The sequence below is a fragment of the Oryctolagus cuniculus genome, chromosome 12 (assembly GCF_051225735.1).
Source record: "Oryctolagus cuniculus isolate XC-2025 breed Fujian yellow rabbit chromosome 12, ASM5122573v1, whole genome shotgun sequence".
Lineage (NCBI taxonomy): Eukaryota > Metazoa > Chordata > Mammalia > Lagomorpha > Leporidae > Oryctolagus > Oryctolagus cuniculus.
In genome coordinates, this window is record NC_142878.1 from 44,022,989 (window position 1) to 44,049,819 (window position 26,831).

The 26,831-nt window shown below is 42.7% G+C and overlaps 1 protein-coding gene, 1 non-coding gene and 1 pseudogene across 4 annotated transcripts; 2 read left to right on the forward strand and 1 right to left on the reverse strand.

Annotated features, from left to right (window-relative positions):
* The first annotated feature begins 1,119 nt into the window (after positions 1 to 1,119).
* DTD2 (D-aminoacyl-tRNA deacylase 2) lies at positions 1,120 to 16,048 on the forward strand. Its single transcript, XM_002718128.6, has 3 exons — positions 1,120 to 1,351; positions 7,238 to 7,307; positions 12,923 to 16,048. The coding sequence occupies exons 1-3, from the start codon at positions 1,241 to 1,243 to the stop codon at positions 13,246 to 13,248; spliced, it is 507 nt and encodes a 168-aa protein (XP_002718174.2). The 5' UTR covers positions 1,120 to 1,240; the 3' UTR covers positions 13,249 to 16,048.
* On the forward strand, positions 1,283 to 25,859 carry LOC149123017 (large ribosomal subunit protein uL23 pseudogene; annotated as a pseudogene). Of its 2 annotated transcripts, XR_016217907.1 has the most exons (3): positions 1,283 to 1,351; positions 7,238 to 7,307; positions 25,245 to 25,859. The product of XR_016217907.1 is annotated as a large ribosomal subunit protein uL23 pseudogene, transcript variant X2 (transcript). The 2 variants fall into 2 exon arrangements; XR_016217906.1 differs by lacking the exons at positions 1,283 to 1,351; positions 7,238 to 7,307 and adding an exon at positions 20,756 to 20,894.
* Positions 4,311 to 4,440, reverse strand: LOC127484032 (small nucleolar RNA SNORA3/SNORA45 family). The gene has a single exon (XR_007910813.1). It is a non-coding gene; the product is annotated as a small nucleolar RNA SNORA3/SNORA45 family (small nucleolar RNA).
* Positions 25,860 to 26,831: the final 972 nt, after the last annotated feature.

Genomic DNA, 26,831 nt, shown 5'->3' on the forward strand with positions numbered 1-26,831 from the left:
AGAAAGAGAAAAAGAGACTTAAGAGTTGCAATGACATAAAGATGCATACATTAAGCAATTCAATTGTTCTGTACTTGCAGACAAATGTCAATGAATATCAGAACCCCTGTAATGCAGCAATCAGATATGTGAGATTTTGCTGCTGCTTTTTAAAAATAAAAGTTTAAGACAGGTTACAAGATAACTACCAAACATGCAGCTTAAATTTTGTGTACAAAGGGCTATTGACTATGCATGGATTATTTTTTTAGTCACACTACTTTGTATGGATAGCAACACTGTCAGTGATGTCATCTGCTAAAACTACAGGCCAGAATGTATAGGCATATTGTGCCAACTGAGGCCAAATCAATGACCTGGGTAATGCAATCAGGGTAACACTATTATTCTTCATCCAAACCCTCCAAGCCTGTAGAAAAATACATGCTAATCTGATGCATGTTTAAGGAATGTGTTGCATGGGAAAGAAAAATCAAGCCCTTGTTTAACTTTATTTGCATCCTAATACGTACTCATAGAAAATGCATTGCAAAATTTAATATTGTATGTGCATCAGGATATGTTGTTTTATTTTTGCAGCAGGTTAAATAACTTATTAGGTATCACATACTTTCCTATATAAGCATGCTTTTACAGGGGATATTCCCTAGAGAATTGATCTCCAAGTGTGTATTCATAGAGCATATCAATACTTTTCACAACCGTGAATCAGAATGATTAATAGCATTCCTGACAGAGGAGGCAGTACCGTTTTATTGATTAGGGTAAGGAAAATTTTGAAAGATTTATAGCTTTTAGTTCCATCTGCACTTGCCGCCAGATCAATCGATTCGTTACATTTACCTATCTTCATTAAGTAACATAACACGGACCTCCATCAAGCTTATTTAAAGGTTTTTAACCTCTGGAAACCTAAGCTTTCTGAGGTGAAAAATGTTTCTACAAAATGTGTGTAGCAAAGACCCAATGAGCCTTTTCACTGGTTTCAAATATACACTGAACAGCTTCTACAGAATCACTCCCCAACTGCGGAGGGGCTTAGCAGAGCTTTGTCTTTGAAGACAGCACATCCGGGACACCCCAGGGACACCCCCCCCCCCAAGGCCCCGCCCCCAGAGCGGCTGGGGCGGTCCCTCCGTCGTGCCCCGCCCCGTCCCGTCCTCCTTGCGGGCAGTCCAGGGGCGGAGCCTCCGGGGCGCGCGGCCGGAACCGGTGGGATCCTGGGGCTAGGGCTGCAGCAATGGCCGACGGTGGCCGAACGCCTCAAGCCCGTGCGCTCCTACAGCAGTGTCTGCACGCGCGGCTGCAAGTTCGCCCGGCCGAGGGGGACGCCGCGGCCCAGTGGGTTGAGGTAACGTCGGCCCGGCAGCCCCGGTTGTCGTCCTGCGCCGGGGGGCAGCCCTCTCCGCGTTGTCTTGGTGACCGGCCTCGCTTCTGGCCCGGCGTGCGGGCCGCTTGGTTCCCTGGCGTGGGCTGTGGGCCGCGCGGGACGTCGCGGCGGCCGGTGTGCCCGACGCTGCCCACGGAGGCTTTCCCGCGTTGCGGGCCCTCGGCGGGTGGAACCTCCTCACGCGGTCTGCTGCCTGAGCGCGGTGGACGTCTCGTCCGTGTGGGACGGGGCCTGTGACGGTCTGGCTCGAGCTTGTAGGTCTGGTTTGCTGCTTTGACGTGGCCTCCGCGTGGCGTCGAATGGCCGCTCCTGGCGGCTGCAGCTTGGTCTTCGGTACTAGGCCGTTGTGCAGAGTTCGCAGCGAACTATTGTACTTCAAGAAAAAGAAAAATTGACCCATTTGCAAGTCCGATACAAAGACCTCTACATTTATAATAACGAAGCATTGTTCTCGAGCCCGTTTCTTCCAAAGAATTGAAAACATTTATGTCGGTACTTGTATCCTTGCCTTGTTGAGGCCTGCGCCCACTCCATGCGAGAAGATAAAGATGTTCCTTAAGGCCCCTGACATATTTAAGGGAGTAAGTTGTAATGCATGAAGACGATTAGTTCATAATTAAGACTTTCTGAGGAATCAGGAACTTTAATGTGGGAGAATTTAAAGTAAACATCTTCTACATTGGGTTCCAGATCTTACATTCCTTAACACAATCCAAGTCATTAATTGATTTTTTTTTTTTTTTTTTTTTTTGGACAGGCAGAGTTAGAGTGAGAGACAGAGAAAGGTCTTTTTCTATTGGTTTACCTCCCAAGTGGCAACCACAGCCGGCGTGCTGCGTGGATCTGATGCCAGGAGCCAGGTGCTTCTCCTGGTCTCCCATGCGGGTGCAGGGCCCACGGACCTGGGCCATCTTCCACTGCCCTCCCGGGCCACAGCAGAGAGCTGGACTGGAAGAGGAGCAACCGGGACCGGACCGGCGCCCCAACTTTGACTAGAACCCTGGGTGCTGGCGCGGCAGGCAGAGGATTAGCCTAGTGAGCCACCACGCCGGCCCCGAGTCATTAGTTGAAATACTACCCGTGAACTATGGCATGTGGATGATTTTTTTTTTAAGATTTTATTTATTTATTTGAGAGGAAGAGCTACAGAGAGGGAGAAACAGAAAGGTCTTCCATCTGCTGATTCACTCGTCAAATGGCCACAGTGGCCTGAGATGGGCCAATTCAAAGCCAGGAGCAGGTGCTGGGGCCCAAGCACTTGGGCCATCTGCTGCTGCTTTCACAGGCCATAGTGGAGAGCTGGATTGGAAGAGGAGCAGCCATATGGGATGCCATCACCACAGGCAGAGGCTTTGCCTCCTATGCCACAGCGCCGGCCTGTGGATGATTATCTTAAATCAGAATCTGTTACTGTGTGCTGTTTTGATAAGTATAAATTTAATAAGTATAAAAGTTCCTATTTTCTCACCTCTCCCCTCTTCTCGAAACCTCATTTTTCTCATTTGTGTTAATGAGTTTTTGTTGAAGTGTTGATTTTCTTCCATATTTGAAATTTTATTCTCTTTACATTTGCTATCCTATCTGAAGAATCACCTATTTTTATAGTTGCCTACTAGCACTCTGAATTCCGAGTTGGTAATCATTTAGGTTCCTTCTATTCCTCTTTATCTTTCTTATATTCTTTGTGCCACATCTCATTATAGAAAAATCACAGATAGTTTATTGCAGGCTTCCAAACTATTGGTTTGTGCTTATACATTTTAAAAGGTTTTTGTAAAAGGCTTTCCCTTCCACTCCCACACACATGAGTAAATTACAGAGCTGGCAACTAATTAGATGGTGAGAATTCTTTCTCAAACACTTTCCCCTGTTCTGTTATTGAAAGGTTTTTTTTTTTTTTTTTTTTTTTTTTAGAAGCAGTGTTTTAATTGTCAAAAGATTTGAAGGGTATTTTGCTGTTTCAGTTGTTTAGAACTTTGCTATCACAGATAAATGTTTTTCATCCTGAAAACTGAGTATTTCTAAGCCACAGTGAAAATTACCTGTGCTTTTTTAAAAAAATTTTTTTAAAGATTTATTTCCTTGAAAGTCAGAGGGACAGAGAGAGAGAGAGAGAGATCTTCCGTTTGCTGCTTTACTCCGCAATGGCCACAACAGCCAGGTCTGGGCCAAGCAAAAGTCAGAAGCCAGGGACTCCATCCTGGTCTTCCACATGGGTGGCAGGGGCCCAAGATACTTGGATCATCTTCTGCCTTTCTGGGTACATTAGCAGGAAGCTGGATCAAAAGCAAAGCAGCCAGGGCGCAAATCAGTACTCCTATATGGAATGCCAGCATCAAAAGTAGCGGCTGCACCACAGTGCCAGCTCCTGCACTTTTCTACATACAATCTGACCTTCAGCTTCTGTGGGTTCTGCGTTCATGGATTCAACCAACCTCAGAAAATATTTGGGGGAAAAATGCATCTATACTGAACATGTACGTACTTTTTATCAATTCTAAAAAATTACAAATTTTTATAAATTAGGCTTTCTAAAACTAGGTGGTTTTTTTTTTTTGCAATATAACAGCTACTACATAGTATTTACATTGTGTTAGGTATATAAATAATGTAGAGATTATTTAAAGTATAGGAGAAAGTGGGAGAGGTGTGAGTTTGGCCTAGTGGTTAAAATGCCCACATCCCATATAGGAGTACCTGGGTTTGTTACCCAATTCTGGCACCTGCTAGTATAGGTTCTCGGATATAGTGATGGTTCAAGTGACTGGGTTACTTGAGACCATATGGGAGACCTGGATTGAGCTTCTGGCTCCTGGCTCAGCTCCAGCCCAATCTAGGCCACTGTAGGCATTTGAGGAATGAGCCAGCAATTGGGAGTTTTTCTCTGTCTCTCAGATAAAAAAATCTTTTTTTCTCTGAAGTCTGTCACTAACCTGGTGACTGACTGTGCCTTGAGGCCTACAGCCAGTGAATAAAATCAACACTTACTCTTCAAGGACTCTAGCACACTAAGGCAATAGCTAATACCCAAGCATGACTCTCGCCTCAATTCAGGTAAGTATTTTTAGAAAAATAAAGGATATGAAAGAATGTGTATAGGATATATGCAAATATTATGCCTTTTTATATAAGGAACTTGAACATCCACCAGAGGTCCTGGAAACAATTCCTCATGGATAATGAAGATGAACTGTATTTGAAATGTTTTATAACAAAGAAGCTACAATAAAAATTGTGACTTGAAGAGAGACATCTGTAGGTCACAATTTATGATATACCATTAGGATAAATAAAAATATCTTAATGATGAGGCGAGGCTATGTGGTAAGTTAAAAGAATATGCATATGCTTAAGATTTCAACCAGTGCCGAAAACAATACCAGCAGAGAGGCCTATGCAGTAGTACAGATACCTTTAGCATTCAAGTTACACTCCTTTTTATGGATATGCACTGGAGGCCCTTACCTGTTGTTACAGAAGCATAGCTGCACAAAAATGACTTCTTTTCTAGGTAAATGAGTGTAAATGTAGAGCTTCATTTACATAAAAAACTAATACAGGAAGTGCAAGATACAATTGGCTGTTAATGCAGTCAACTGGTAACTTGAGGCCCTGTCATGTACAAAACAACTTATAAGTCCTTTAGGAGTTAAAATGTGCAATAAATTGTGCTTCTGCCCTTAAATTTATTTTTACATGCTCACATAATAAATGGTTACCATAAACCAAGCACTGTTTTAAGCACTTTACAGATATCTCATTTAGTCTTTGCTGTACCTCTTGTAGTTAACAAAGTTAATATACAGCATCAAAAACTATTGATTCAGCAACAGAATTAAAATCATTTATCAGATGTCTCTTAAAAAATTATTTGAAGAGAGAAATCTTACATCTGCTGGTTCAGTCTATAATTCTTTTTTTTTTTTTTTTTTTTTTTTGACAGGCAGAGTGGACAGTGAGAGAGAGAGACAGAGAGAAAGGTCTTCCTTTGCCATTGGTTCACCCTCCAATGGCCACCGCAGCCGGTGCGCTGCGGCCGGCGCACCACGCTGATCCGATGGCAGGAGCCAGGTACTTCTCCTGGTCTCCCATGGGGTGCAGGGCCCAAGGACTTGGGCCATCCTCCACTGCACTCCCTGGCCACAGCAGAGAGCTGGCCTGGAAGAGGGGCAACCGGGACAGAATCCGGTGCCGCGATCGGGACTAGAACCCGGTGTGCTGGCGCCACAAGGCGGAGGATTAGCCTAGTGAGCCGCGGCGCCGGCCCAGTCTATAATTCTGACAACAGGCAGGGTTAGATCAGGAGCCTGGAACTCAATCTGGGTCTCCAAGTGGGTGGCAGAAACCCAAGTACTTGAGCCATCTCCTGCTGCCTCACACAGTGCACATTAGCAGGAAGCTGGATTAAAAGTGGAGCTGCGACTTAAACCCAGGGACTACAATATGGAATGCAGGTGTCCCAAGCAGTGACTTAATCACAGCGCTAAATGCCCAGCCCTTAGGTATCTATTTTCTACATAGTTTCCATCTTACCAGAGCTAATAAATAAATATCCAAGTCATTATCTGAAATAAATAAGTGTATATTCCTGATAAGTAAGCTTGTGATGTAGAACTTAATATCAGAGGGGCTGGTGTGTGGCACAGCAGGTTAAGTAAGCCACAGCCTGCAATTTCAGCATCCCATGTGGGCGCTGGTTTGTGTCCTGGCTGCTCCACTTTTGATCCAACTCCCTTCCAATGTACTTGGGAAAGCAGCAGAAGATGACCCAAGTTTCTGGGGCCCTGCACCCACGTGGGAGACTCAGATGAAGCTCCTGGCTTAGGTCTGGCCCAGACTCAGCCACTAAAGCCATTTGGGCAATGAACCAGCAGATAGAAGATCTCTCTGTCTCTATTACTCTGCCTTTCAAATAAGTAAATAAATCTTAAAGAAGAAAAAAAAAACTTTATTATCATAAATGTAATTTTCAAGGCCTAATTACTATGTTTATTTAAAGTGTTAACAATAACAGGGGCCAGTGCTGTGGTGTAACAGGTAAAGCCACTGCCTGTAGTGCTGGCATCCCACATGGGTGCTAGTTTGAGTCCTGTCTGCTCAACTTTGATCCAGCTCTCTGCTATGGCCTGGGAAAGCAGTAGAAGATTGCCCAAGTCCTTGGGCCCCTGCACCTGCATGGGAGACCTGGAAGAAGCTCCTGGCTCCTGGCTTTGGATTGGCCCAGCTCCAGTCATTGTGGGCATTTGGGGAATGAACCAGCAGTTGGAAGACCCTCCACCTCTGTCTCTGCCTCTCTTTAATTCTGTGTTTCAAATGAATAAATAAATCTTAAAAATATAGCAGTAATAACAAAAAATAATTGTACAGTTTCCTGCAGTTTGTAGAGTCAGGTTCTTGTTTTCCTTCTGTGTTAGTAAGTTGATTGGGAAAATGAAGAGTGATGGAGTCAGAAGACATCCATCATTGTGTTAGTTATCCATCAGCCATATCTGCTGTAATGTCAGTCCACTTGGTATTGAATAAATCAACTATTTCAAAATTTGCCAGCCTTCTTTAATGGGGAGGAAGCTGGTTGACAGTCCCAGTGAATTTGATAAGCAGTAAATGTTTGAAGTTATAACTTCTGCTATATTTTAAACTTAATGCTTGAAAGATATAATAATTGAGGTGACAAACTTGAAGAATTTTGTTTTCTATTGTATCTTAGAAATCACATTGTAGAACCTATTTCTCTTCCTTTTCCTTTAGCCTGTATGTCAATAACAGTTGTGGAATTGTGTTTATGTATCTCCATATCTCTGTACAGATGTCTTTCTAATTTGAATTTGCTGTGCTGATTTCTTATAGGTTCAGAGAGGATTAGTGATCTACGTGTGCTTTTTCAAGGGAGCCGATAAAGAACTTCTTCCCAAAATGGGTATGTGTTTGATGGTTTTTTCATTTTAAAGAGTGAAAAAAAAAAACAAAACCAACAGACAAATGAATTGGCAGTGGTAATAAGCACAATGTGTGTTTTTTTTTTTTTTTTTTTTTAGTGTATTTACTTATTCATTTATTTGAAAGGCAGAGTGTCAGCTTGAGGGAGGGAGGAAAAAAGGAGATGTCTCCCATCTGCTGATACGCTCCCCAAATGGTCACAGCAGCCAGGGCTGTGCCAGACTGAAGCCAGGAACTTGGAACTCCATCCTGGTTTCCCCCATGGGTAGCAGAGGCCCAAGTACTTGGGCCATCATTCACTGCCTTCCCAGGCATTTTAGAAAGGAGCTGCATCAGAAGCAAACTATCTAGGCCTAGAACCAGCACTCTGGTGTGAGATGCTGGTGTTGCAGCCTATGGCTTTACCTGCTGCGACACACTGTGTGCTAGGATGTAAGTAAATTGCCTAACTCTGTCTAGTGTTGTTGACTTTAGTTATTTGACTATTTCAGAGTTTAAGGAAGCATAATGGAATTCTTTTAAACTATATGCACCACTTCAGGTGGCTTATCAATTGTCTTAAAAGAGTATACACATATACATAACACATTTCAGCCCAGGATGTAGAAATTTGTTGGAAGTAGGTGGCCATATTAGGAGATATAGATGCTGCATTTCTTAATATAATGTTCTTTATCCCCCAGAGTCCCTAACAGGGGCGTAGATGACATTGTTTATAGAAGGTGTCATTGCATCAAACTTGTCAACTGAGACTTGCATCATTATTATGGAAAACTTTACACTGACCATTTAAGCACTTATTTGTTGAAAGTATATATAAATATAAAGTTCTCTTGATTTCTTGAATTAAATGCAGTGTTATCACGGTCATACCTCCTCCAGGGGCATGGAAAGTAGATTTAATATTCCGGGATTTCTCAACATTAACCTTTTGCAACTTTCTGGTATACTGCACAGCCCATGGTACTGCCCATTCTTCTGATAATCGCATAACTTTAGATAAACCAAATCAAATAATACTGTCTCAAGATAGTATTTGGCTATAACAGTTATGTCATACACACACACACACACACACACACAAACTCTGGGGCATTCATTTCAAGTCTTGGCTGCTTTACTTCCAATCCTGCTAATGTGCCTGGGAAAGCAGCGGAAAATGGTCCAGGTGCTTGTGTCACTGCTATCTATGTGGGAGACCCAAATGGAGTTCCTGGCTCCTCTCTTTAGCCAGGTCTGGTCCTTGCTGTTATAGCCATTTGGGGAGTAAACCAGCAAATGGGAAATCTTTCCCTCTCTGTCACTCTGCCTTTCATATAAATAAGTAAATAATTAAAAAAAAAAAAAAACCTGAAATAATGGAGTTATCTCTAAGGTCGGAAATGGGTAGTTGTAGCTTATAGATTATGTATATCTAAAATGGACATTATAGATATTAATGTAGAAGAGCTTCAAGTAATAGAACTCAAGGGCAAATATCCTAATGAGTAACAGCTTGGACCAAAAGCTGAAACCCCCGAGAATTTTACACTGATAAGTCAGACATATTTGACACCTTTGTTGAAGGAGAAAATGACTTAGGAAAGGGCCTATGATAGCTGAAACAGAAAGCCAGTGACTATAATAGTTTTAAATTTGAAGTTGAACCTTTGAAGGGCTTTAGAAGAAAACAAAATGAGGGGGCTAGCATCATGGTATAACGGGGAAAGCCACTGAGACTGCGGCATCCTGTATGGGCACTGGTTCAAGTCCCAGCTGCTGCACTTCCAATCTAGCTCTGCTAATGTCTTGGGAAAGCAGCAGAGGATGGCCCAAGTGCTTGGGCCTCTGCACCCACGTGGGAGGCCCAAAAGAACCTGTTGGCTCCTGGCTTTAGCCACGTGGGGAGTGAAACCAACAGATGGAAGATCTCTCTCTCATTGACTCTCCTTTCTCTCTGTAACTCTGCTTCTCAGATAAATAAGTAAATAAATCTGGAAGGAAAAAAAAGAAAATGAAACGAGGGTTCCTATTATAGAGAATAATTGTGAGGTCCTACTGTTGGGGTGTTGGGCATCCTGTTCATTCTTCTAAGTTAATATTGTGCTAAGTTAAATCCTTACTGGCCATAAATTGTAGTAGAAATATTCAAGAACAGAAAGAAATTTTTTATCATTTTGCCTAAAGATTGACTCCCTCAGGTCTCATAGACCATTAAATGGATCTTAATCATAATAGAATAAAATAGCCCATCAAACCCATACTGCATTTTGATTACTGTGATTAAATTCTGTTTGCTTCCATATATGTCTTTGTGGGTTCACTTTAAATGCATGCATAAGATTGTGGTGAACTGAAAACATGGAGGAAGGGACCAGTGCAATGGCACAGCAGGTTAAGCTACCACCTATGATGCAAGCATCCCTTATGGGCATGGGTTCAAGTCCCAGCAGCTCCCCTTCCAATCCACTTTCCTGCTAAATCTGCCTAGGAAGGCAGCGGATGATGTTCCAAGTCTTTTGGGCTCCTGCACTCATATTGAAGACCTGGTTGGAGTTCTAGTCTCCTGGCTTTAGCCTGGCCCACAGCTGGCCATTGCGGCATCCGTGAAGTGAACTGGAGATGGAAGACTTCGCTGTCTCTCCCCCTCTGTGCAGCTTCATTCTGGTCTCTCACATGGGTGGCAGAAGCCAGCATTACAGAGAAAGAAGGGGAGACAAATAGGGGTCTTCCATCTGCTGGTTTATTCTCCAGATCCCCGCAGCAGCCAGCACTGACCAAGCTGAAGCAGTAACTTCATCCAGGTCTCTCATGTGGGTGGCAAGGGCCCAAACATTTGGGCCATCTTCCACTGCTTTTCCCAGGCCATTAGCAGGGAGCTTTATTGGAAATGGAGCAGCCTGGATGTGAACCAGTACCCACACGGGATGCCAGAGTCACTGGCAGCAGCTTTACCCACTATGCCAAAACACAGACCCCCCAAGAAATATTTATTAAAAACTACTGAGGAGGTCCTCCTAAAGTCTTTTAGTGGATGGTACAGTACAAAGCTTTATATATCATGATTTTCAGTAAATAAATATGACTCTAGGAATCATATTCAGCTGATTTGAGTTTTAAGAAAAATAATTGCATCTATTATAGATAGTCTTGGCTTGTACTAATCTCTCTATTCTGGAAGGCAAAGTAAGCCATTGTAATGGGGTGCTCCTCAACCCCTATCATACTTATTACATGGATTCAGATCTTTTTAATCAAGTCATGTATATCTTGAGAACATAACAACCAATTATATCCATAAAGGCTGAAATAGCATAGCTAACATAGAGATGTATAGAATCTTCCTCAGTTCATCTTCAGTATAATTGTACTGAGATCCAGAGATCTGTGAAAGCTTAAGTTCCCATAGATAACACTATAGATACTTGACTGATAACCTATCTTAGGATCTTTGCATTTCCAACATGTTATTAATTCATTGTCTCAATTTAATTATATTGTTATTTGTATTGTGTTTAGTTCTACATACTGACATTTGTATACCAATATTCTTGAGTTCTCACTCACTGCCAGTAGAGGGAGGTATGTGGAAGTATAATAAATTGTATTGCCTCTCAGGCCTCATATTCCAAAATTGCCTATGTAGTAGGCCACTTAGCCTAAGGCCTAGATAGCAAGATGGTAATTTCCATTGGAATGAGGTGTTCTGGAGAGTTATAGTCTCCTTAGAAGCAGTCAATAAAGACTGCTGGTTGTATAGTAAAGTTCTAATTGTAATAGAGACAATTAGAGGTGTTTAAAAGAAAATTGATGGTGCTTAAAGCCTAGTTTAGGAATTCATTAGTTAGTTCCCTTTGACAGTGCTTCCTAAGTTAATGTCATGATTTGTAGAGCGTGGCAGCCATACTAAATCCTTACTACTATTTACTATAGACTGTCTAATAATTGAAACCATTGACCACCTAACCAGAAAGCATGCCTTGTGAATTTTGGCACGGGAGTGTGAGGCTTTCGTAGTTTCTTTTCCTTTGTCCTCTCAGGATGGTTCTTTGCAAGTGAAAGTCATTTATACTTCTGCTGCTTTCCCAGGTACATTAGCGGGGAGCACATAAGCAGGAGACACTAAATCTATTTGTATTAAACACCACTTTTGTTTATTGGGTTTTTAGCTACACATAGGTATTTATGGTGGTTCTGATACTTATTAGCTATAAATATCTCATTAAGTGATATCACTATATTTTCTTCTATATATATAATGTGCCAATAGCTCCATATCTTTTGATTTGCTTTTTCAGTTGTAAAATGAATTTCTGATAATTCTTGGTTTCACTTTTACCCTTACCCCATGAGTTGTATTTGTAAAATAATTAGTGCTGTTAAGGTTGTAAAACTGCATATTCAACTGGCTTATAAGGAGATGGAATCTGGAACCTTTGTTCAGCTTAAAGCTCTAGGCAACTATGTTTAAAATAACAAATATACTGGCCGGTGCCGCGGCTCACTTGGTTAATCCTCTGCCTATGGGGGCGCTGGCACCTCAGGTTCTATCCCGGTTGGGGCGCCAGATTCTGTCCTGGTTGCCCCCTTCCAGTCTAGCTCTCTGCTGTGGCCCGGGAGTGCAGTGGAGAATGGCCCAAGTGCTTGGGCCCTGCATCCCATGGGAGACCAGGAGGAGGCACCTGGCTCCTGGCTTCGGATCGGCGCAGCGCGCAGGCTGCAGCGCACCGCCCGTAGCGGCCATTTGGGGGGTGAACCAACAGAAGGAAGAGCTTTCTCTCTGTCTCTCTCACTGTCTAACTCTGCCTGTCAAAAAAAATAACAAATACACTGAAATTTGTGTTTATTCTTTGTTATAAAACAGAATTTGATGTGAGAAGGACCATCAGTCATGGCTTTATTCCAGTGGAATGTGGTTACAAAGTAGAAGGAACAGTGAGGCATAATCTTATATATTCCCCCAAAGCAATAATATTTGAGATTCTAGTGTGTAGTTAATTGTTTAGAACTTTCTAGATGAACTTACTGTTAAGTCATCTCAATTTCCAAGTTAAATTTAAAGCATCAATTTCATTTTCTACATGAAAGTTGACTTATTTTTCATGGTTATTTAGCTTAGTGATTTGATTTTTAAAATCTAGATAGAGACTTGAGAAGTGTGAGCCGAGGGACTGCCATGGTGCAGCAGGTTAAGCCGCCACCTACAATGCAGGTATCCCACATGAGCACCGGTTCAAGTCTTAACTGCTCCACTTCTAATCAAGCTTCCCGCTAGTGTACCTGGGAAAGCAGCAGCAGAAGGCCCATGTATTTGGCCCCTGCCACCCACATGGGAGACCCTGATGAAGCTCCAGTCTTCAGCTTGGCCCAGCCTCAGCCACTGTGGCCATTTGGTGGTGAACCAGCAGATGGAAGAGTCTGACTCTGTGTCTCTGTCTCTCCCTCTCTCTGTAATTCTGCCTGTTAAATAAATAATAAAATAAACATTTAAAAATTTTTAATTAAAGAAATGTGTGCTGACAAACTGTATTTAAACATGAAATTTGATGACTAAAAGATTGATTTCTCCATGTTTGATTTTCACTTCAAGATATTTTGCTTTTCTTCCCCACTCAGTTAATACACTGTTGAATGTGAAATTAAGTGAGACAGAAAATGGGAAGCATGTGTCTATATTGGATCTACCTGGCGACATTCTTATCATACCTCAAGCCACCCTTGGGGGACGAGTGAAAGGAAGAAACATGCAGTATCATTCCAACTCTGGGAAGGAAGAGGGCTTAGAACTTTACTCCCAGTTCGTGACTCTATGTGAAAAAGAATTAGCTGCTAACAGTAAGTGTGCTGAAGCGGGGGTTGTGGTGGAACATGGCACTTACGGGAACCGGCAAGTGTTAAAGCTGGACACCAATGGACCGTACACACACTTAATTGAGTTTTGAAAACATGGAGGGGCCAATGCTGTGGTGTAGCGGGTAAAGCCACCACCTACTGTGACGGCATCCCATATGGACACTGGTTTCAGTCCCAGCTGCTCCACTTCTGATCCAGCTCTCTGCTATGGCCTGGGAAAGCAGTAGAAGATGGCCCAAGTCCTGTGTGGGAGACCCAGAAGAAACTCCTGGCTCCTGGCTTCAAATCAGCCCAACTCTGTCTTTGTGGCCATTTGGGGAGTGAACCAATGGATGAAGACTTCTCTGTCTTCTCTGCCTCTGCCTCTCTGTAACTCTGTCTTTTGAATAAATAAAATAAATACTAAGAAAATAAATAAATAAAAAGTAAAAAAATGCAACACATGTTTATGCCCTCAACTTTACACAGTATGTAATAAAAATACCTTTGTGTTAGAATTGGGTAAAAATCCAGCATAAACCAAAGGTAACTTTGTCAGTTTTGTTTTGTTATTGCAATTTTCCATACTTGGAATGAGGAGTATGTGATTTACTATTCCCTTAATAATAGCTATGAAAATGCAATCTCGAAATGTTAAGTATATTACATTACAATGTTTTACATTGTTTTAAGAATTCTTAATTGAGGGGCCAGTGCTGTGGCGTAGTGGGTAAAGCCACCATCTATGGGTGCTGGCATCCCATATGGGCACTGGTTTGAGACCCAACTGCTCCATTTGTGATCCAGCTCCCTGCTAATGCATCTGGAAAAACAGCAGAAGATGGCCCAAATGCTTGGGCCCCTGCGCCCATGTGGAAGACCCAGAAGATCCTGGCTCCCAGCTTCTGACTGGCCCAGCTCTGGCCATTGCAGCCTTTTGGGGAGTGAACCAGAGGATGGAAGAAACTCACTCTCCCTCTCTCTCTCTCTAACTCTGCCTTTCAGATAAGTAAATAAATCTTTTTTTTTTTTTTTAAAGAATCCTTAATTGATACAGGAACAAGATATGGGTTTAAAAACTTTTTATTAAATACATTCAAAAAATAAGTGGATGTTCTATTTCTCAGTTTTTATCAAAATGATGTATGTCTCGGCCGGCGCCGTGGCTCAATAGGCTAATCCTCCACCTTGCGGCGCCGGCACACCGGGTTCTAGTCCCGGTCGGGGCACCGGATTCTGTCCCGGTTGCCCCTCTTCCAGGCCAGCTCTCTGCTATGGCCAGGGAGTGCAGTGGAGGATGGCCCAGGTGCTTGGGCCCTGCACCCCATGGGAGACCAGGAAAAGCACCTGGCTCCTGGCTCCTGCCATCGGATCAGCGTGGTGCGCCGGCTGCAGCGGCGGCCATTGGAGGGTGAACCAACGGCAAAGGAAGACCTTTCTCTCTCTGTCTCTCTCTCTCACTGTCCACTCTGCCTGTCAAAAATTTAAAAAAAAAAAAATGATGTATGTCTCACTTTTAATTTTTTTATTTTTACTGGCTTTTAAAAAGATTGCTTCATGAAGTTATTGTTATTAAATTTGTTGTCAAGTTATTCTGTTGGATTAGATAATTGTAAGAGGAAGTAAAAGGGAAGCTTTCTACAGGAATAGTTTGAAAACAAATTGATTTATTTGTTTCATAGTATTTGCTTGATCACTTGAAGCCATTATCACTTTTTCTGTTAGTGAATGTTGTGAACTGATAGCATGTTAAAGACCTAATACCTATTGTGTTAATATTTGCATTTGGGGCCTTGAGGTAGTTAGGTTTGAATGAAGTTGATCCTCATGATAAGATTGGTGCCCTGAAATGGAAGATAACAGCTTGCTCTCTGTCCTCTCCACCATCTGAGAATACAGTGAGGAGAAGGCTGTCTACAAGTCAGGAAGAAATCCCTCTCCAGAAACTGACCGTGCTGACTCCTTGATCTTGAACCTCCAGAACTGTGAGAAAATAGTTGTTTAAGCCACTCAGTCTGTGGTACATTGTTATGGCACCCCAAGCTAAGACAATATCAGGTGTATAGCTAATAAGTAAACTTGTAAACAAGATAAATAAGAAATTAAAAAGTAAGCAAGTGAACAAAAGGTAATAATCATTTTTTGCAAGCTCCTCTGACCTTACAAAGATGTTTTTTAAGAGTCAAACCCAGGCCAGCGCCGCGACTCACTAGGCTAATTCTCCGCCTGCAACGCCAGCACCCCGGGTTCTAGTCCTGGCCAGATTCTGTCCCAGTGGCTCCTCTTCCAGTCCAGCTCTCTGCTGTGGCCCGGGAGTGCAATAGAGGATGGGCCAGGTCCCTGGGCCCTGCACCCGCGTGGGAGACCGGGAGGAAGCACCTGACTCCTAGCTTCGGATCGGCGCAGCCGGCTGTAGCAGCCACTTGGGGAGTGAACCAATGGAAAAAGGAAGACCTTTCTCTCTGTCTCTGTCTCTCTCTCTCACTGTCTAACTCTGCCTGTCAAAAAAAAAAAAAAAAAAAAGTCAAACCCAAATAATATTTCTAATTCACAAAAAGATGAAGAAATTAATTTAAGCTGATATTGTGACATAGTGAGTCGAGCCACAGCCTGTGATGCTGGTTTCCCATCTGCTACTCTACTTCCAATCCAGCTCCCTGCTAATGCACCTGGAAAAGCAGTGGAAGATGACCCAAGTCTGGGCCCCTGCACCCATGTGGGAGACCCTGATGAAGCTCTTGGCTCCTGGCTTCAACCTGGCACAACCCTTGCTGACGCAGTCATTTGGGAAGTGAACCAGCAGATGGACGATCTTTCTCTCTCTCTCTGCATCTGACTTTAAAATGAAACAAATTAACCTTTAATTTTAAAAAATGAACTTAAATAAACATTTTAAGTAACTGCTGAAAATTTGTCTTCTGATTTCTTTAGGTATGTGTTATAGGATACTTAAAATTTTTATTACCACAAAAAAATCTTATTTTCTCTATACTTTTCCTGTACTATTCTATTTTGGGACTTGAGAATCAATATCTGGCTTTGTAATGAGCTCATTGTCCTTAACTTCTTCTTTATTGATTCACAATATACTTATTGAAATGTAATAAACTATTCATAAACTTGCAAACTCTAATTCTCTCAACCCTTCTCCAAGGAAGTAAATATGTCTTTCAGAAAGATTATATTACCTATTTTAAATCATTTTGATTTTATGTCTCTGTAAAATGCTGACTCACAGCCCTAGATTGCCATTTTATAGTTCAAGCAATTTTCCTTCTTGAAAAATTTGCTTGAGGTATTTGTAGAGAACAGCAATTCAAGTACCTGAAGGGTTATTAAGCAGAAGGTGATGGCCAACTTTGCTTCATTTACAGTGAAGTTACAGCAAGAGAAATGGTAGATGGGAAAATACACCTTGGCTTTCTGTAGCTCCTGTGTTTCCAGGTGCTTAAAGAAACTTCAGTAGATATTTTATGTTCATAGTATATCTATAATGAAGATAGTATATCTATAATGGGAAGTAACATAGCATTTAAATAATTTTGCCAAGGTCACAAAATAAGAATAATTTCCATCCTCTTGACTTTTCTGTTAGTGAAAGTTGTTGAACTTGATTTTGATAAATGCCTAGCATCTCTAAATGTTAATCACTTGAGAAAGAATAGCCAATAAATTGGTTTATTTACTATATTAGATACAAGTAGGGTTGCATCTAATTTTTATGACTTCTGCTTCTGCTTTTGTCTCAATTTAGAAACCTGGATTCAATTATAGCAAATATCATATCAAATACAGTGGATGTGGCGTTAGTCTTGAGTATTACCAATATAAAGTGAAAATCAGATGCACTTTCCCCATTCCTTCATTAGTTCAAACTATAACAGGAGGCAGGCTGTTTATGAAATCACATACTAATACTATTTGTTGAATTCATGTTGAGAGAACTTATCAAGTGTCAAGATTAATGCTTGGGGCCAGTGGTGAGGTATGGCAGATAAAGCCACCGCCTGAAGTACCAGCATCCGGTATGGGCACTGGTTCCAGTCCCAGCTGCTCCACTTCCAGTCCAACTCTGTTATGGCCCTGGGAAAGCAGCAAAAGATGGCCTTGGGCCCCTGCACCTACATGGGAGACCCAGAAGAAGCTCCTGGCTTTGGATCAGTGCAGCTCCAATGGTTGTGGCCAACTGGGGAGTGAACCAGCAGATGGAAGACCTCTCTCTGCCTCTCCTTCTCTCTCTGTAAATTTGACTTTCAAATAAATAAATCTTAAAAAAAAAAAATCAATGCTGTAGAATCCTATGCCACTTGGCTTGAAGAACAAGGATTTAAATGAGTGTTACAAGAAAACACTATCATGTCAGATTTTTACTGTGATTAGTATTGCAGAAGACCTGATTTATTGTAATAGGTACATTTTTATGACACAAAAACACATGATAAACTGCAATGTAAACAAATGTTTTACCTATCAATGAAATAAGACTAATTTCTAAAAGGGAAGAGCTATTAAAGAAAAATTTTCATTTTGAAAATTTATTTGTTTTAAACACAGAGCAACAGAAATCTTGCTGGTTCACTCCCCAAATGGCTGCAACAGCCAAGTCTGAGCCAGGCTGAAGCCAGGAACCAAGGACTCCATCCTTGTCTCCTACTTGGGTGTCCAGGGCTCAAGTACTTGGGCCATAATCTACCAGTTTCCCGGGCACATTAGAAGGGAGTTGGATCATCGAGGACTTGAACCGGCACTCCGGTATAGTATGCTGGCATTACAAGTGGTGGCTTAACCCACCATGCCAGAACATTTTTTTTAAGATTAATTTTTTTTTTTTTTTTTTTTTTTTACTGGAAAGGGAATTACAGAAAGAGAGAGAGAGACAAAGATATCTTCCCTCTGCTGGTTCACTCCCTAAATGGCCTCAATGGCCAGAGCTGGGCCAGGCTGAGCCAGGAGCTTCATCCAGGTCTTTCCCATGGGAGGCAGGGGCCCAAGCAATCAGGCCATCTGCTGCTGCTTTCTCAGGCACATTAGAAGGTAGCTGAATCGGAAGTGGAACAACCAGGACACGAACCAGTGCCCAAATAATATGCTGTCACAACGCCAGCCTCAGCATTCTCATTTTGAAGCCATATCTTGATGATGACTTTAAATTTCTTTTTACCATTTTTTTTATTTTATATTTATTTCAGATACAAAAAGAGACAGGCAGAGCTCCCATCCTCTAGTGGGTTCACTCCCCAAATGGGCACAGCAGTCAGAGCTGGACCAAGCTGGAACTAAAAGCCAAGAGCCTATTCAGGTCTCCCACATGGGTGGCAGGGACATAACTACCTGAGCTATTATCTGCTACTTCCCAGGGTGCACATTACCAGGAAGCTGAAATTGGAACAGAGTCAAGACTCAAACCCAGGCACTGCAATAGGGGTGCAGGCATCCCACCTGGTGGCTTAACCACCAGACCAAATGCCCACCCCAATGTCTCTCTCTTTTTTTTTTTTTTAAAGATTTATTTATTTGAAAGAGCATGGGGGAAGGAGAGATTCCATACTCTGGTTCACACCCAAATGGCTGCAACAAGCAGGGCTGAGCAGGCTGAAGTCAGAAACCTGGAACTCCATCCTGGTCTCCACGTGGGTGGCAGGGGCCCAAGGACTTGGGCCATCTTACACTGCTTTCCCTGGTACATTAGCAGGAAACTGAATCAGAAGTAAAGCAGGGGCACGCACTGTGGTGAATGGGGTAAAGCCACTGCCTACAGTGCCGGAATCCCATATGGACGCCAGTTCAAGTCCCAGTTGCTCCACTTCCAATCCACAGTGGTTAAGTTGCTGCTTGGGATGTCCACATCCCATATTGGGATGTCTGCCTTCGAGTCCTAGTCCCACTTCTGATTCCAATTTCATACTAATGTACACTGTGCAAAGCAGCAGGTGATGGCTCAAGTACTTGGGTCTCTGCTACCTGGTTTGAGCTCCAGGCTCTTACTGCAGGCATCTGGGGAGTGAATCAGCGGATGAAAGATTTCTGTCTCTGTCTTTTTCTGTGTCTCTCTACTTTTCAAGTAAATAATTTTTTTAAAAAACTACAGAAAGGCCAGCGCCGTGGCTCACTAGGCTAATCCTCCGCCTTGTGGCGCCGGCACACCGGGTTCTAGTCCTGGTCGGGGCACCGGATTCTGTCCCGGTTGCCCCTCTTCCAGGCCAGCTCTCTGCTGTGGCCAGGGAGTGCAGTGGAGGATGGCCCAAGTCCTTGGGTCCTGCACCCCATGGGAGACCAGGAGAAGCACCTGGCTCCTGCCATCGGATCAGCGCGGTGCGCTAGCCGCAGCTCGCCGGTCGCGGCGGCCATTGGAGGGTGACCCAATGGCAAAGGAAGACCTTTCTCTCTGTCTCTCTCTCTCACTGTCCACTCTGCCTGTAAAAAAAAAAAAAAAAAAAAAAAAAAAAACACTACAGAAAGGGGGGCTGGTGCTGTGGCACAGCAGGTTAACGCCCTAGCCTGAAGTGCTGGAATCCCATATGGGTGCTGGTTCCAGACCTGGCTGCTCCACTTCCTATCCAGCTCTGCTATGGCCTGGGAAAGCAGAAGATGGCCCAAGTCCTTGGGTTCCTGCACCCACGTGGAAGACCTGGAAGAAGCTCCTTGCTCCTGGCTTCGGATCGGCGCAACTCTGGCCGTTGCAGCCAATTGGGGAATGAAGCAGCAGATGGAAGACCTCTCTTATCGCTCTCTCTCTCTCCGCCTCTCCTCTCTCCTTGTAATTCTGTCTTTCAAATAAATAAATAAATAAATCTTTTAAAAAAAAATAAAACTACAGAAGGAAAAAGCTATTTCAGGAAGCTTGTATTTCAGTTTTAGTAAAGCAAACTTTTATCAAATTAGTCTTTGTTTTACTTACAAATATGAATTTTGATGCAACAAACTTTATTAAAACTCTCCTTTTATGGGGTCGGCACTGTGGCGCAGTGGGTTAACGCCCTGGCCTGAAGCCCTGGCATCCCATATGGGTGCCAGTTCTAGTCCCGGCTGCTCCACTTCCTATCCAGCTCTCTGCTATGGCATGGGAAAGCAGTGGAAGATGGCCCAAGTCCTTGGGCCCCTGCACCTGTGTGGGAGACCTGGAAGAAGCTCCTTGCTCCTGGCTTCGGATCGGCTCAGCTCCAGCCATTGCAGCCATCTGGGGAGTGAACCATTGGACGGAAGACCTCTCTCTCTGCCTCTCCTCTCTTTGTAACTCTGACTTTCAAATAAATAAATAACTCTTAAAAAAGAACTCTCCTTTACATAGTAATTTCATTAATAAAGCAGTTCTGTGTGATATATCGAATCTATACTCAATTTTAACGTAAGTATGACCCTACATTTTCCTAAACTTTTCCATATGATTGAATTCTTTGTACTGGCCAGCATTTTTCTCCTAGGAAATGTAATAAAATTTGACTTACTACATCAACCTTTTGTCTGAATGTGAAAAGAATTTATGTGAATATACCACACCCTATGTAACAGTCTGAGTACCATTAGCTATTACTGTTATTAACATTTAGGATTTAGAAAGTAATTGTGGCCTTTTTTTTTTCTTTTGAGGGGAAAGTATGGAGATTTTTTTTTAAGGAAATGTCTGACCATTCAAGCAAAACTATAATCCTTGGCTTCAAATTTGAGATACTGTTTACTTAAGCTTTGTATTAATGTAGACAGACTAAGGTACACTTTCTATTCCTGGCACTCTTTTGATTTCTTTTGCAGCCTCAAGGTAAGTCTCTTCAAGAGTTTGCTCAGTGCCTGGGTTATCTTTTCCCTTGATTACAATCAATCCTTAGGGCTTTTATTTCTTTTCATTGTATACATGTGTTTTTAACCCAGATATTGGAAATGTTCTAACATTTGCTTAATATTGCATCTTGAATACTTGCTCTCCACTTAAAGGTGGTTGTTTTTAGAATCTGTAGGTCAGCAGTGGACTTGGGAGCTGTGTGGAATAGCCCAAGATAAGACCCTTAACCCCAGGAAACTTCTATCTAGTAAGGGACATGCTATACACAGAAATGCACTAGGTAGTTGGGGGGTCTGTGATGATTAAAAATGAGACTATGAATACAATTGTCAAATTGTACCAAAATTCTTGAGAGTAGGGGTTCTCTGCATTACAGTTTATTGAGCCTTTATGAATGGCCCAAGACAACCAGTATTAGCTGCCCAGCACCTGGGTTTAGAAAGAATTCTTGAGCAAGTCAAGGATAACAAGCAGCAAGTGTTTAATTGAGAGAACAAAAGTACACACTCCCTGGTCAGAGTCCACAGTCACTAGGAGGGGAATGACCCTGTCTCTGAGTTGTGTTTAACATTATATGACTGTTTAATGGAAGAGGCAGTACATTCTAATAAAGAGGAGGAGGATTATGGCTAGCTAGTAACCCTTTTCACTCCTTATATGGTTGATTTTTCCTGTCATGGCAGCTGATGGGTGTGCTGTTTAGCATGTTAATTTATTGTGGTGAGCATATAATGAGAGGTCAATTTAGCTTGGCGGTTGGCCCCTAAACTGATTTGATTCTGGTCCAGGCAGGGGACCTTTTTATCTCCAGAGCAAGAAGAATCAAACCCATATCCTTTAGGCTTTGAGATAATAGAAACTACCCCCAGGTGATTCTGCCTCCCTGTGTCAGTTAGAGATGCTATCCAGAAAAGTACCAGATCCTGGGACCGAGTTCTGCACCTACCAGCAGCAAGGCTAGATACTAGCTGGAAATATGTCCACCAAACATAAGAGCCAATAGCATTTTTATAACGAAAGTGTAAGGGATGCAAGCACAAATTCTTTATATTGAACTCACTATAGCTAAAGTTAAGGGGTAGTATAATGCCAACAGGAGAAAGTTTAGGACTAGGAGGATGGTCAGTAAAGAAAAGATCCTGTTGCTCTTGGATTGGTTTGGTTGAGTTATCCAGGTGGTCTACAGTAGCCCACAGGCACCTGGGGATTAGCCAACATGGAAGTCTTCTGTTAGTTTTGGCCTGCCTGTCAACTGATTACCTTTCCTTATCGCTTCTGCCTCTCCACCCTCTGACCTTTGTAATTAAATTTAGGACTCCTCAGATTTTTTTTTTTTATTTGATCAAGATATAGTTAGCTGCAAAGGGAGACTGCACTTCTATGGAATTGCAAATTCCTGTGCTAAACAATGGCAACTTGAACCCTCATTTAAAGAATAAGAATTTCTATAGTAAAGGGGTGGGGAGGGCATTTCAAGTTGTGTCTGGATTAACAGGTAATAAGGTACCACTGAGGTTTTTAAAGAGCAGAGTGATTTCATTGAAACAGGTTTTAGGAGTGTTGACTTGGCAATGTGGGACATGGGGATTACAGAGAACAGAGAACTGATAGCAAGAAGATAGGTTTTTTTGTGTTTTGATTTTTGTTTTATTTATCTTTTGGGGGGGTAGTACAGACATGAGGGGATTAAAATTCCCCTATTACAAGCTGTGAGCAGGGAAAGAAACACAATTGGAAATACATATTAGATTTTGAATAAAAACACACTTCAGAGCAGCTAAATGGTTGTAGTGGGGCTAAAGAAAAAGGGGGAATTAAAAAAAAATCATTCTAGGGTCAGGGCTGTTAAACTGCTTGCGGCGCCAGCATCCCATATGAATGCCAGTTCGAGTCCTGGCTGTACCTCTTCCTATCCAGCTCTCTGCTAAGTCCTGGGAAAGCAGTAGAAGAGAGCCTAAGTTCTTGGGCCCCTGCACCCACATGGGCAACCCGGAAGAAGTTTCTGGCTCCCAGCTTCAGACCAGCACAGCTCCGGCCGTTGTGGCCAATTGTGGAGTGAAGCAGCAGATGGAAGACCTTTCTCTCTGTCTCTCCCTCTCACTGTCTGTAACTCTACTGTTAGGTAGGAAGTCAGAAATGAGCTTATGTGTGTGTGACAAAGGCCTAAGGAGTTGATATCTAGGTCCAGCATCCTCATCTCAAAGTCATCCCTATGACCTTCCAGATGCAGCTCAGTATCTGCAATTCAAACGTCCTGCCCCTTCTACCCAAAAACCATCCTTCCTGTAGGGCTCCTCTAAGGTGGGGCGATGCCAGCCAGGCTTCCCCCTGTCTGATAACTTCAGGAGGAAAACTCAGAAAGGAATTTTTTGTATTTACATCCAAAAAATTCCTTTGTTCAGGAGGAGGAAAAGGAGAGGGGGAAGGGAAGGCAAGACCCATCCCCTTAAAAATCCTGGCCTCAACCAGACTGCGCGCTCAGCCCTCTGCCTCTCTGCTGAGCCACCCGCCTGGCCTGCCCAGGTGTGATCTCTCCACTCAACCATGTAATCTCGATCTTCTCCATTCTGAGCGACTGGGACACTCTCTCTCAGGTTCTGTCTGGAGAGGTGCCCATCCGGTTTTTACCGATGTTCCTACCCTAATAATCTTGCTATTTTGCTTTCCACTTACTCTCTGTCTCACGCCTGAATTCTTTCTTGTGCAAAGACAAGAACCCTGCCTTCTCTGGTAACACTACCTCTCAAATAAATAAATAAAATCTAAAAAGATCACTCTAAAATTTTATGTGTGCTGTCTCTCCCTCTTTCTGCCTTTCAAATAAATAAATCTTAAAAAGGAAAGTGGTTGGGGATCCCATATCAGAGCACCAGTTTGAGTCCTAGCTGTTCTGCTTCCAACCTAGCTCCCTGTGAATGTGCTTAGGAAAGTAGCAGAACATGGCCTGAATGCTTGGGACCTGCACCCACAGGGGAGACCAACATGGAGTTCCAAGCTCCTGGTTTCAGCCTGGACCATTTGGGGAATGAACCAAAGCAGTCCCGTTCTCTGTATCGACCTCTCTCTCTAGCTCTGCCTAAATAAGTGAATAAATCTTAGAGAGAGAGAGAGAGAGAGCGAGAGAGAGCAATAGATAGAAATTATTTCAAGAACTGGGGAACTGGGTACATACATGCAGCGTCCCAGAATTTGTTTCAGGAACTGGGAGACATAGGCTTCGTGGAAGACTGGGTTGAGTCACTACTTGGGATGACTGTAATCCATATTGGAGTGCCTGGGATCAAGTCCTGTCTCTACTTCCAATCCAGTTAATGCAGCTGGGAGGCAGCAGGTGATGGTCCAAGTGTTTGGGTTCCTGTCACTCCCATGGAAGAACCTGGAGTTCTGGCTCCTGATTTTGGACTGGCCCAGCCTTGGCTGTTATGGGCATTTGGGGCATGAACCAGTGGATGGCAGGTCTCTCTTCTCTCTCTCTCTCTCTCTCTCTGCCTTTCAAATCAATAAATAGGTAAAACTTTTTTTTTTTTTTTTTTTGGACAGGCAGAGTTAGACAATGAGAAAGACAGTGAGAAAGGTTTTCCTGTTGCCGTTGGTTCACCCTCCAATGGCCGCCACGGCAGCCACAGCCGGCGCACCACGCTGATCCGATGGCAGGAACCAGGTGCTTCTGGTCTTCCATGGGGTGCAGGGCCCAAGCACTTGGGCCATCCTCCACTGCACTCCCTGGCCACAGCAGAGAGCTGGCCTGGAAGAGGAGCAACCAGGACAGAATCCAGCGCCCCGACCAGGACTAGAACCTGGTGTGCCGGCGCCGCAAGGTGGAGGATTAGCCTAGTGAGCTGCGGCGCTGGCCTAAAACTTCAAAATGAATTGGGGAAATGGGTACATACATACAGAAAAGTTGAAAACATTAAATAGTCAACACCCATATACTTACCACCTGCATTCAACAATTAGCATATTGTATATTTGCTTTATTACCTGGATGCTCATTAATCTATTCCAAGAACAAGATTATTTTGTTTGCCAGGGCTTAAAATGCATCCTTCTTTCCTCTTCCTTTGAACTTATTGGTTAGCTTCTCTCAGAGACCCAGACTATATCTGCTGCATTTAATCAGTGTGCCCAAATTCACTGGACTTATTTTATAGGAATGCTTATCTACTCAGTGTGCCTTTCCACCTTTAAAAAAAACAAGGTCTTAAGTGATGGTTCATGGGAAATGACATCCATCCTTCCAGTAAAGTTTATTAACTATCCTTGTGAGACTGAACCTGAGATTAGAGAAGAGCTTATTTAATATGTCCACCTTTCCACCTTTTCACCAAGATGGCGCCGAAGGCGAAGAAGGAAGCTCCTGCCCCTCCTAAAGTCAAAGCCAAAGCGAAGGCCTTGAAGGCCAAGAAGGCAGTGCTGAAAGGTGTCCACAGCCACAAGAAGAAGAAGATCCGCACGTCCCCCACCTTCCGGCGGCCCACGACACTACGCCTCCGACGGCAGCCCAAATACCCTCGGAAGAGTGCCCCCAGGAGAAACAAGCTTGACCACTATGCCATCATCAAGTTCCCCCTGACCACGGAGTCGGCCGTGAAGAAGATAGAAGACAACAACACACTGGTGTTCATTGTGGATGTCAAGGCCAACAAGCACCAGATCAAACAAGCTGTGAGGAAACTCTATGACATTGATGTGGCCAAAGTCAACACCCTGATCAGCCCTGACGGAGAGAAGAAGGCGAATGTGCGGCTGGCTCCTGACTATGATGCTCTGGACGTTGCCAACAAAATTGGGATCATCTGAACGGAGTCCAGCTGGCTAATTCTAAATATATGCTTTTTCACCATAAAAAAAAAAATATGTCCACCTTTCCAGCAGTCTGCCAGAGTTGTTCTCAGGATCACTTGAATCTGAATTGCTGTGAAAAATGCAGATTCCTGCATCTATGGAATCAGAATTTCTGAGAGGGACCTTGGAGCCTGCATTTTAACTGTCATTTTTCACAGCCAGTGATTCTTTTTTTTTTTTTTTAAGTTGTGCTTGATAAATTCTAAAATTTACCAACTCTACCATTTTGTGGAAATCTTTTAAATTAGAAGGAGTTGGTTTAACTTGAAACAGATAAACTGAAAAAAAGGTACTTAGGTTTGTGTTGATTTGAGCTATCGTTGTTTCTCTTAATTCTACTAGTATGTGGTTATTCATTAAAGCATCTACAGTCTTCTTGTGTCTCATGAGTCTTCATTTGGTTTTTAAAAGCTGAGCCATGGTTGGAGCATCAGGCATTTCAACAGCTTTCTGACATTTCATAGTTCCATGTTTCCTTGGTGATTCTAGTGTTCATAGTCTGCCAGATCCACTTTGAGCCATTGCTACTCTGCATGCCTTTTCCATTGTTGGTAATGTCCTTTCTTCTTCTTTTTCCCATAAAGAAAATGTCTAATTTTCTCAGGGCCCTGAGTTGGCAAATTTTAAAGCTCTCTTCACTTGTGAAAAAGAAAGTATCTGATAATCTTTAAGCAATAATTAAATTTTGTGCCCTCAGTCACCTTGGTGCTAGTTAGCTTTCTTTTCCATCATAAATCAGAGCTGAAGTTTAATTTCAAATTATTGCTTAAAGTTTTACTCAGAGCACTTGCTATCATTTGATAAATAAAAATAATGACTATACATATCCTCCAACAATATTTTTTTTCCTAATCCTTTTTTCCTCTAGGGGTGGTAAAAATGTTCTATTTGATAAAGTTTTCTAAAAATTTTATTGGCATATTCTAATTTACTCATGTTGTATGGTCAGAAAAAAGTTCATTCAATATATTCCACTTATTTGTATTTGTCCTAAAATATTTCTTTTTTTATTTTTATTTATTTATTTTTTTGACAGGCAGAGTGGACAGTGAGAGAGAGAGACAGAGAGAA